This window comes from Ostrea edulis, chromosome 2 (genome assembly GCF_947568905.1).
Source record: "Ostrea edulis chromosome 2, xbOstEdul1.1, whole genome shotgun sequence".
NCBI lineage: Eukaryota > Metazoa > Mollusca > Bivalvia > Ostreida > Ostreidae > Ostrea > Ostrea edulis.
Window position 1 is genome coordinate 100,784,256 of NC_079165.1, and position 12,616 is coordinate 100,796,871.

A 12,616-nucleotide genomic window follows, 5' to 3' on the forward strand; every position below is an offset into this window, starting at 1 on the left:
TGTTCATTCACTGACTCATGGATGTTGAATAGTTATCCATGAAATAATATTCAGAAGTTATATTAAGTATATCTTAAATAATCTGAGTAACGCTTTACTGCAAATAATATAGAGTTCCTCTTCATGTCAGAATGATGTGTTTATTCTTCAATGAGCACAAATTCACTAGTTTTCACCATTCAATGTGCCTTGTGGGGGGTATTAGTCCCATTCGGACAGTTCAAGGTTTGTTCTGTATTGGAAGCAAAAGTCAGTACTTTCAAATTTTTCAAATGAGGGAATAAAGTGATATTTTAGTACTCCGTTGATTCCGCTGAAAATATAGTCCTCTATGATTCAAGATCCCCATACCCCATGTTAAAACTGTAAGAAAGAGTAATGTTGGTTTATGGCACACGTTTCATAACTGAGAAATATACATGCACTGATATACTAAATAAACTCACTAGTTCTTTTCAAAAGTTGTCAATTAACTCCATGCCACAAAACTAATCAACTCCCTCGATACAAAAAAAATCAATTGGTGACAAAATTCACCGAACTTTTCGATGCTATAATACCAGCTTTCTCGATTTTAAATTTTATATTCACATGTCAAACACTACATTAAGATCAATAAAATACACAATTTCACGGTGACAAAACAGTAACTTTTATGAACATTTACTTACTGGTATCATACATGACTGTGGAGTTGATATGAGGCACCATATCGGATTTGTTCCAAAAACAATCACATAAATTTGTCTGAAACACGGAACAATATAATATTTAAATAGATATAATATCACAGACTGTATATTTAGACATGGGTAGCTTTAAAATACATTGAGATTTACCAGTGATGTAAAACTGGAAAAGCTCTGGCAATATGAAGAACAGTGGTGCTTTCTCTCTGACGGTGTTGTAATATTTTCATTTTCGGACATCAATCCTGCAATTTGAATAATATGTTCTTTTTATTGTAAATTCAATACAATTTACAATTTTCATCTCATTAGATACAATAATGTATTACTAAGCTGCATTTGATGTACTCCTACCTATAGACACTATCCAGGGACTGGCATATAACCCATAGACGGTCCATGTTTCATTCAAATCCTTCATGTCGAGAATATGTGACGCATTCGTAATTTCCATATCTATCAAATCAAATCTCCACAAATTTCCAGACATTCCTTCACACTGATGAGCAGCTTGTATGTTGTTAAGACCGGGCATAACCTCGTGGTCGTATTCCACCCTGGGACGTGCTGTTGTCGTCATGACAGTTGTAGTTGTTGTTGCAGTAGTTAGTGTGGTGTCAGGACTGTGAGTAGTGGTGGTGGTGGAAGTGGTACTCGTGGTGGTGGTTGTACTTGTTGTGGTGGTGGTGGTCGTCGTCGCAGTTTTTTCTGGAAATATTAAATTTTCGCTAACGACTGATCTATCTCAGACGAATATGTCACACAAAAATGAATCTAAAAATAAGATCTTTGATATTTTAGAATATTGGTACCATACCCGTCTATATCTGTGCTTCAGTTGCAAAATGTCTGGTAAAGGGGACTGCTCATGTATAAAAATAATTTACAATGAGTGTCTCTGAAGACGAAACTAGTAATTTCCAACAAATTACCTTTCACACATATAGAGGATGTCCTGTCTGAACAACTTGTTGTGACAACTTCACCACTCAGTAACATTTTCCTGCAGTATCCACCAGTGTTTATGTTTCCACAATCTCAAATATTTAATAAAGGTGAAGATAACTAACACTGATTATATGCATTAATGGAAAAAGGGTACATATCATACAATAAAAATGTCCTTATTCAATTCACAAGGATATAGGTGTACCTGTTTTATATAAATCATTTCTTCTTGTAACTGTTATCCAGTATATTCCAGTTTTTATCCCACTTTTGTAGATATGATAACTGGAGAAGGAGAAGCCTAGCTTTGCACTATTGTTCTTACAAAATACTTCAGAAGTTTCGAAATCCAAAGGTTCCGAGCTAGTAAGGTAGGTAAATTCATTCTCTTTGGTAAACATAAAATAAACAACATTTATGTTACAAACATAACGGATTAAGAATAGAGTTTGGAAACATACATGTAATTGATCAAAAATTCTTATTCTAATTATTCTACCACATGAAATTTCATTATTCCTGTAAAGAATACAAAATGAAAAGAAGGGCAAACACAAAGGACTGCTGGACACAGAGATCAGGTGTCTATGGGGAGTAAGCATCCCCTGTTGACCGGTCACACCCGCCATGAGCCCTAAATGTTGATCATGTAAACGAAGGAATTCGTAGTCAAAATAAGTATGTAAAAATTGTAATAATTGTTATGAATCACATCAGACAGAGAATTCGACCTATTGACAGATTGTATTTGCAAATAAGATCATTATAACAACTGTGAAATATGCTAAACGTTTAATTTAAACGAGACTGTTGAAACTTCTGTGATATCAACTTATTTGTTGATAATCTGCCTCGATTTAAAATTGATCATATGCACAACATTCTCCCACGTGTTGAATTAGTGGGAGACATAAACACCATCAACAGGTGATAATGCAATATTGCAACATAAATATAAGAAGTTGACAATGGAAAAGCTGGAGTATTCAAATTTGTTATAAAGATGAGTTGTTAGTTTGCCTTTAACATCTATGTAAAATAAAATACCCAAATATGAAACAGATACGAAAGACTTTGTGGCCTCTTATTTCTAGTCCACTGGGAAATATTGAATCGGCATATGAATAATCTTAAAAAGATATGCCACATGACAGAAATAGAACATGAGTTTATTCATAGTATGTAAACTGAATGTAATATAATATCCTTACCTCTTTGACACAATGCTGGTGCTGAATTGTTACAGTCTTTCGCATTGAATGTATACACGACAGGAAATACTTTTGTGGTTAAATTTATCTGTACACAGCCCACGCCAACAGACGGTACACCCGACTCTATTACGTCAATACCCCCTGACAAATATAAAGTATCACAGCATGTAAATGTAATTATTCAATAACAACACTAAATACGATTGAAAAATGATACGTACTAGTTGAATAAACTTCTGTCATATCCCCATCACCATTAGCATCATCAAGGTATAACATACTAGTGATATTTATACAACTGTTATTCTGAAATATCAAAATTAATTTACATATGAAATTGGTGTCGATAAAAAAATGTGTGATAGAAGAAAGGCATTCAAGGTCATCAAAATTCTGACGTACCCTTATTCCGAAATACCAGCATTGTTTACAAAGTAATGCACAACCATATATATCAGTATCGGCGGACAATGTAATTAACGTAGCATTTGTCCTATAGGTCCCTGCAATGAAAGTGTAAATTACGTTAGACCTATACTGTTTGGAAAAAACCCATAGTAATAGATATGCATCGATATTCTAGTGTCATTTAGACTAGTTTCGAAAATGAATTTAAGCAGCGCAATCTGAAAAGAAGTACGTTGTTGTATGATAAAAAAGATATCACTGAATTCTATTCCAAACTTACCCACAAACAATATCCAGTCTCCAATACCTAACCTACTATTGATGTAGATTTCATCATAATGTTGAACATTCATCTCTGAAGTCAAATTAAAATTGTTGTTTTCTGTTTCTATTCCATTGTAATACAAGTTTTCAGAAGAGTTACAGCACGTACGTAGCCAGTCAGACCATGTTTTTTTATTCGGGTCCTCGGTGGTTGTCATATGCTCTGTTATTGTAAATTCAGTCGATACCTCAAACAGGGTATGTGTTGTTGGCATATCCGAAACTGCGGTTGAATTCAGGAATGAACCAGTTGCAATGCCTCTTTGCGTGGTTCTATCTTCATTTTCATTAGTGCTTGTTTGGATGGAATTTGTCGTGGCAGTCGTCATGTGCTCTGTTGTTATATACTGGGTGGTTTCCACTGTTGTTGGTAAAATTGTTGTTTTCTCTGCCATGGAAATATACATTTGAATAATTTGGAAACTTCTAACATCAATTTAACAAGTTTATATAAGAATTAGATTATGCAAGAAAAAATAAAGAAACAAACACCCCCCCCCCAAAAAAAAACACCCAACCAAATGTGAGTTTACCTGCGAGACAAATTGCGACATGACTTTGTTCACAATCCATTTTCCCCTCTGTCCCATTCGCTGATAGAACTTTGCACTTATCCGGATAATAGTTCATATCACAATTAGATTTAATCCATTTATTTCTTTTTACAATTCCTGTCCACACTGGCATTGCAGTTTTCTCGATTTGAGATAATTTTTCCAGAGCATGTGATTGAAAATTCACAGGTGAAAAAAGAACCCCTGATTTATTCTCACAGAAAAAAACACCGTTTATAAAGGTATCAGCGTCTTCAGAAAAGTAATATTCTATCTCTGTCCCTGTTGATCGAATAAAACAAATTGCATATCAATATCAACGATTATGTCTGATTATGTGCAATGTGTTTCAGATATTACAAAAAATATCAGGAATATAATTTGAGCTACGTACCGTTTATTTTCTGGCACAATATGGAGGAAGTTTCATTACATAATTGAGTACTTATTGTGTAGGTGATTGGTCGAACTGTTGTATTCAGGGATGCGATCATACAGATTTCCCCTTCAGTTTTGGTTAGCTGTTCGTCCAATCCTCCAATGCTTGTAATGATCTGATTTATGTTTCGTCCAACTAAAATACACATAACTTTCTTTAAATTCATTTGATCTTACATTGTAATGTCTTTATGAATCATTCAATAATCGTTTGTAACATACAATCTGATTTGCTGAGCAACTTTATTTTTCATAAAGCTGATTTCACTTGTAATACGCAATTTGATTGCTTCATATAATTTTATCAACATTCTTTACATCATATCATTTAAGTTCCATTCAGTCGTGCCATATGGCGTTCTAGGAATGACATTACAAAAGGTCTAGGTACTCTTCTTTATTTTTATTTTGTTGTTGTTGTAATATTTACGAAAGCCGGATAGGCTCAATTTTGAAAAGTAATAAAAAAAATCTAACTCGTTGTAACGAATCGGTATCTCGTTATAACGAGTTAGTATCTCGTTATAACAAGTTAGTTATCTCATTATAACGAGTTAATTATCTCGTTATAACGAGTTAGTTATCTCGTTATAACGACTTAATTATCTCGTTATAACGAGTTAATATCTCGTTATAACGAGTTATTATCTCGTTATAACGAGTTAGCTATCTCGTTATAACGACTTAATTATCTCGTTATAACGAGTTAGCTATCTCGTTATAACGACTTAATTATCTCGTTATAACGACTTACTTATCTCGTTATAACGAGTTAGTATCTCGTTATAACGACTTATTTATTTCGTTATAACGACTTAATTATCTCGTTATAACGAGTTAATCATCTCGTTATAACGAGTTAGTGCCTCGTTATAACGACTTAAACATCTCGTTATAACGAGTTAGTGTCTCGTTATAACGAGTTAATTATCTCGTTATAACGAGATAATTAACTCGTTATATAGAGATAATGAACTCGTTATAACGAGATAATGAACTTGCAATAACAAGATATATTATGGAAACTTTGTAGGTCCTTCTCAAGATTGTTCATGAAATCTAAGATTAGTTTTTAAGCAAGTCGTTGCAATACTACAATTACATGTACTTAAAGAAATAAAAAATAACCATTAAGAGAATCTGAAAATGTGTTCTTAATCTAGATTTTTCAGAGTTAAATTCACATATCAACTTTGTAAATGTTGGTAAAAATGCGTGTATGCTGTAAAAGTAAATCACCACAGTACCCTGTATATTAATTTCCTGATGTTTGTAAGTAAATATATTACTTATCGGTTATACCTTTTTATGGTGATATAACATAAATAAATCCAAGCTGCTGTTGGCTAGGATCTATTAAAAGCATGAATTTAAAGTAGATGTAGTATTAATTTTCTTTGCAAGACGGATATGTCCTGCTACCTGCTCTATCTTCATGAAAAGGTGAAGATAACGAACAGTGATCAATCTCATAACTCCTATAAGGAATACAAATTTTAAAAATGGGCAAACACGGACCCCTGCATATACCAGAGGTGGGATCAGGTGCCTAGGAGGAGTAAGCACCCCCTGCAGACCGGTCACATCCGCCAAGAGCACTATATCTTGACCAGGTAAACGGAGTAATCTGTAGTCAGAATCCGCGCGTCAAGAATAACCTAACAATTGGTATGAAACACATCATACAGCATTTAACCCATGAATGATTCTATTATTTATTGGTGGATTGATAATTCAAGCACGTAGAACTGTTTTCAAAGTGAGAGAAGTGGTAGGTGTAATCTTCTGAGAAGTTGGCGTCACAATTGTCTATACGTGTAATTCTTGACAAGCAAAATCAAATAAAAAAGAATGAAAATCCAAATTTTAAAATCCGGGATGGGGTGGGGGCAAGTGAAAGCACACCCACAATATTGTAAACAGAGGGGATGGGGCGGGGTTTAGCGAGTATTCGTCCTTTTCTACATAATTTCAATTCATTATATCAATTGGTAGGACATTCTTTACATACTAATTTCAACCACGGATTACTTGTTTACCTGATCATTAAAACATTGTTGTGACGTTAGTTCTTTGTCTTGACAGTACTTTATTTTTCATACTGTACTGAACATAGTCCAGTATTATTAAGAACAGGCCAATATTATGAGAAGTACTGTTTTAGATAGAACAATATTTTACCTAAAATACAAGACTCCGATGGTCTATTATGTCAGATACGGGACTGATCACTCGCCGCTACGCGGATCGTACCAGTCCCGTATCTGACATGATAGACCATCGGAGTCTTGTATCTCTTACAGATATAGGGTTCACGGCTGTGTGACCGTCAACGTTCGTTACCTCTACTTGTTCAAACCTACATCCTTAACACTCGATACTACTTTGAAAATATGAAATAAAAGGGAGAGTAACCCAAACTATCTTACTTTGGATTGCAAAGAAAGTTTTTAATGTAGAAAATAACGGTAAATCAACGCTGTTAAAAAGGGGAAAGGGGACTTTACTTCTTGTACTAACAAGCTTGCATGAGATGTATAAATATGTCTATATTCGCAAAAGAATCATCAGCATCTAGGCTGGCTGATTTTTGCTCAAATATGAAATTAGCTCAAACATTTTGCCAAAGCATTGTTGTATTTACTCGACTTGTTATCAAAACGACACAATTTACATTTATTCTTGACAAGGGAAAGTAGGTATTTTTGTTGAGTAGAAAAAAAATGAATCATCACATGTTAATTTGTTTAAAGCAATATCTAACATTTTCTTGTCATCTTTACGACAAATAAAATCTTGCACAATAGTCATTATGAAATAATCATATGCAATTCAAATAATTTCTAATCAGTTTATCGAAATTTTGGAAAGAACAGGCCCTCCATAAATACTAATTCGTTAAAACGAGATACTTAACTCGTTATAACGAGATAATTAATTCGTTATAACGAGATACTAACTCGTTATAACGAGATAATTAACTCGTTATTAGGAGATATTAACTCGTTATAACGAGATAATCAACTCGTTATTACGAGATACTAACTCGTTATAACGAGATACTTAACTCGTTATAAAGAGATACTTAACTCGTTATAACGAGATATTAACTCGTTATAACGAGATACTAACTCGTTATAACGAGATACTTAACTCCTTATAACGAGTTAGTATCTCGTAATAACGATTTAACATCTCGTTATAACGAGTTAATTATCTCGTTATAACGAGATACTAACTCGTTATAACGAGTTAATTATCTCGTTATAACGAGATAATTAACTCGTTATAACGAGATAATTAACTCGTTATAACGAGATATTAAATCGTTATTACGAGATACTAACTCGTTATAACGAGTTAAATTTTTTTTTACTTTTTCATATATGAAACTATTCGGCTTTCGTAAATATTGATCTGCGTCATAAAGAATTAATCTATTCATCAAATGACACCAAATGCCTTTTACTAAATTAAATGATAAGGAATGAAAGTAATTCACATTCCTTATGTAAAACTTACACGGTACCAATTTTGATGCACCAGATGCGCATTTCGACAAATAATGTCTCTTCAGTGATGCTCAACCGAAATGTTTGAAATCCGAAATAACAATGAATTGTTAGAGCTATTATAGTATTATAAGGGAAAACAGTGTGCCAAAAAGTGGAGTCAAATCGTCAAAGGATAAGAGCTATGCTTGTAGGAGATAATCCTTAATTTTGAAATGAATTTCTAAATTTTATAACAGCAATTAAATATACATCCGTATTTTCAAGCTAGTAACGAAGTAATTAGCCAACGAAATCATATATCCATTCCAGTTGCATCGTGTATTTATCTCAGTAGTGCCAAATTTCACCATTTGTCAGAAATCTGACGTTTCTAATGTTGAATCGTTTAATATACATGGATTAATCTGTATAACTGAACATCCAAGTTCTACAACTACTTTGGTAGTTGTGAAAATTATCTTCATCTTATTATATGGATAAGATTACTGGTTATACTACCAACATATTCTTTATTCAAATTTTCCAATAGAAATTTTCGACATTAACGCAGGTATTTACAGTTTGGATTTTGAAATTATACCTCGACATTATATCGATATCTACTTCTATGTGAATAAAGTCCTACATACCGACTGAATAATCAGGCAGGGTCACAGGTTCCGGCAAATAATCGTTACATTTACATTCCGTATTCTATAATAAAGAAATAATTATCTAGTACTAAAAAAATATGACCTGACGTCGAATTGAAAACTTTTATGTGTTGCAATTTCTAGATTTCATTAATTCATCATACCTTCATATCAAGATGTATGCGAAAATAAATATTATTTTCACATGCATACGAACATCGATATACTTGTCTGAGTATTTCGGAGTGAGCATCAGTCATTTTATTTGCAATCATACCATCTGGCTTAAATCTCACATCTGAAATAGATACAAAACACGTCCTCTTTATGATAAAACAATCTTTAGAACTGTTGTAATGTGCGAATGAATTCATTTTAAAAAGAGTAAATCATAGAAATGATTACATTGCAATAATATCCAAGGCCCGATATGATAAATTTCATTTAGCCAAACGTTATCAAAATCTCCATTAATCGATGCATTAACATGATTCTGATAAGTGTCGTCTGTTGCTGATAGCAGGGTCTGTGAAGAGTTGCAGCAGTATTGATGAGCTTCAGACCAAGTTAGAGATGGACCTGCTGTGGTTACTATGGTTTGTGTTGTTGACTCTGAGAATTCTGGTGAGCTTTGACTTGTAGCTGATGGTAATGTTGTGACGCTAGAGTTTGTGATCTGAGATGTAGCAGTCGATCTTTCATTTCTATAATCTGTTAAAACAAGTATACCTCTCTTATTACAGTAACTACCCTGTGTTTATAGGATTGTCTATTAGTATAGGGTGCTTGGATACTGAATTGAATTTCGTAACAAATTTGTGAATATTCCCTAATAGAACCTTCATTTATTCATTGCTAAGTATTCTCAGCGATAAAGGATACAAAACATTTCATATATTGAGGTTTGGGGATGAAAAATTCACAGGTCATATTGGCTCCAACTGTATACAGTCCAAAATATCAAGATAATGGTAACATTGTCAAAATGTAGTTTATTTCGTAATGCACTGTACCATGGTCGCTGAATGGTAAAAATCAGAGATACATTGCATGACTCAATAGAAGTTCTACCAAACCCTTTCTATACTCCTGATGAAAATACTAACTGCTATGAAGAAGAAATTCTAGAAGTGTTTTGCCACAACATATGGAAAAAGTAATGTACATATATTCCCAAAACATCCAAAGAAAGGCGAAGATAACGAACAGTGATCCATCTCATACCTCCAATAAGCAATACAAAATAGAGAGCTGGGCAAACACGGACCCCTGGATATACCAGAGGTGGCATCACGTGCCTAGGAGTAAGCATCCCCTGTCGACCGGTCACACCTGAGGTGAGCCCTATATCTTGATCAAGTAAACGGAGTTATCCGTAATCAAAATCAGTGTGCCAAGGACGGCCTAACAATCGGCATGAAACCCGTCAGACAACATTTGACCAAATGATATGTTGTATTGGCAAACCAGATCGTTATAACTATCATAGCATTTGCGTAATGCTGACTTTAAAAGAGACTGTTGGAACCCCTGCACCATCAACTTGTTTGTCAATAGCCTGCTTCGATTTAAAAACTTACCATAAGCAGACCAGACATTTGCGCATCGAATCAGTTGAGAGATATAAACACCATATGCATGTGATAATGGAATATTGTTAAAGAACTAAATGCAAGGTGAAGATAACGAACAGTGATCAATCTCATAACTCCTACAAGCAATACAAAATAGATGGTTGGGCAAACACGGACCCCTGGACACACCAGATGTGGGATCAGGTGCCTAGGAGGAGTAAGCATCCCCTGTTGACCGGTCACACCCGCCGTGAGCCCCATATCCTGATCAGGTAAACGGAGTTATCCGCAGTCAAAATCAGTGTGCCAAGAACGGCTTAACAATCGGTATGAAACACGTCAGACAGCATTGGACCCAATGCGAGGTTGTATTGACGAACTAGATCGTTATAACGACCATAGAATTTGCGAAATGCTGACTTCAATCGAGACTGTTGAAATCCTTGTACCATCAACTTGTTTGTCAGTAGCTTACCTCGATTTAAAAACTGACTATACCTAGAACAAGCTCTTGCATATCGAATCAGTTGAGATATATAAACACCATATGCAGGTGATAATGGAATATTGCTATATAAATGTGGGAAGTTGACGATGGAGAAGCTGAAATCATCCCGTTTGTCATACAGTTGAGTTGTTAGTTTGCCGTTAATGTCTACTTTCAATAAAATATCTAAGTATGAAGCAGAAGTGGACGACTCTGTGGTGTCCTTTATTTCGAGCTCACAGGGATATATCAAATCGACATATGAATGAAAGCTATCATTGTTAATAGACAAAACGTCATCGATATACCTAAAAGTCGAATTGAAGGTCACAGCGAGAGATTTTTTCTTCTCACGTAGAAGTTTTTGAATAAATTCTGCTTCATATGAATATAAAAACAGGTCAGCTAACAAAGGAGCACAATTCGTGCCCATGGGAATTCCAACAGACTGTTGGAAGACCTGATCACCAAAGACCACGAAGATATTGTCAATGAGGAACTCTAGCATATTTTTTATTTCAACTTCAGAGTACTTGTGCGTGGAATCAGAGTGGTGTTTAACAAAGTAAGTTTTTGAATGACTGATCACTAGATATGAATGTTTCCGTTTTCCGTTTTTGTTGCAGAAGCAACTGTATATGATGTCAAAAAGTCTAGTCTTTAATTTATCGTGAGGAATGGTCGTGTATAGTGTTGAAAAGTCATAGGTTTTAATGCTATTGATTTGGGAAAAATTATGTGATTTCAAGTTTACTAAAAGTTCTCTAGAATTTTTTAGAATCCACATTTGATTAACACCACTTCTGGCATATGTAGTCGCACAGTAAGTTTGAAGTTTCTCCTTCACAGCTGTTAACATTTTCGTGAGGAGCAAAGATAGGGGCTTGGTAGAGCACTTACTGGATCCAGCAATGTATCTTTGTTTGTAAGGGTTTTTATGTAGTTTAGGAATCCAGTATAGGTACGGTAACTCATATTCATTCGACCCATTGACTGGAATATCAAATGTGTCTAAAACTGAAGCATGGTTTTGAAGAATTTCGTCTTTTGAAAGGACAGTTGGAGTATAAGTATGATTACCAAAAGTGGAATTAATGCTAAGTTCGTTTAAAATACAGTTGTAATAATGAGCCTTACAAACAAAGACAATGTTGTTACTAGCTTTGTCAGCTGGAACCAAAACATATTCCTCATGTAACCTATCTAATTCTTTTATCACTTCTGGTTTACTAAACACAGAAGGATAGATGGTACGTACTTTTGTTTTCATGTGTCTAATGCGGGATTTTAATATCCCTCTTATGCTTTTAACCCATTCTGACAATGTATCAAGTTCTTGTTTTTCATATTTAGTCCATCGTCTGGCATAATCTTCGACAGAACTCATAATAGAGATGAAGTTCTGTTGCCAATTAAAAGACCGAGGTTCTCTGTATTTAGGGCCTTTAAGAATAAGTGGTTTGAGGTCCTCATTTTCAACTATATTAACATCACCAGTAATGACATGTCCAGCTGGACTGTAGTTGAAAGAAGATGAAGAACAAGAACATGTTGGTGGATTACGTATAAGAATAAGATGGTCTATATCTAAGCACTGCAAAGTTTGTTTATAATTAAAAAGTTTGGATGCAATAGTAGAAGTATAGCTGTAGGAAATACAGGGTGTAGACTTGAACTTGAAATAAGTTGGAATACACGACTGAACCCTTTTATGACGAAGAATCAAATCAAAAACTTTTCCAATATCAAAATGAAGAATATTTCAACACCTTATATCACCATTCCCCAATACATTAAATGTCACGCTTTTTTTTATATCACAGACAACTGCTT

At 34.3% G+C, this 12,616-nt stretch overlaps 1 protein-coding gene across 4 annotated transcripts in view; it reads right to left on the reverse strand.

The window, feature by feature from the left end:
* The window catches only part of LOC125679262 (uncharacterized), a 62,242-nt gene that overhangs the window by 15,167 nt on the left and 34,459 nt on the right, over positions 1-12,616 (reverse strand). For all 4 annotated transcript variants that reach the window (XM_048918357.2, XM_048918358.2, XM_056155754.1 and 1 more), the window contains 14 exons: positions 9,128-9,433; positions 8,887-9,020; positions 8,720-8,783; positions 4,532-4,711; positions 4,117-4,419; positions 3,540-3,971; positions 3,254-3,354; positions 3,073-3,157; positions 2,849-2,992; positions 1,843-2,025; positions 1,622-1,726; positions 1,044-1,397; positions 840-934; positions 672-747 (listed from right to left, as the gene is read on the reverse strand). In XM_048918357.2, the coding sequence (XP_048774314.2) occupies positions 672-747; positions 840-934; positions 1,044-1,397; positions 1,622-1,726; positions 1,843-2,025; positions 2,849-2,992; positions 3,073-3,157; positions 3,254-3,354; positions 3,540-3,971; positions 4,117-4,419; positions 4,532-4,711; positions 8,720-8,783; positions 8,887-9,020; positions 9,128-9,433 (2,562 nt within the window). The remainder of the gene's footprint in view (positions 1-671; positions 748-839; positions 935-1,043; positions 1,398-1,621; positions 1,727-1,842; positions 2,026-2,848; positions 2,993-3,072; positions 3,158-3,253; positions 3,355-3,539; positions 3,972-4,116; positions 4,420-4,531; positions 4,712-8,719; positions 8,784-8,886; positions 9,021-9,127; positions 9,434-12,616) is intronic.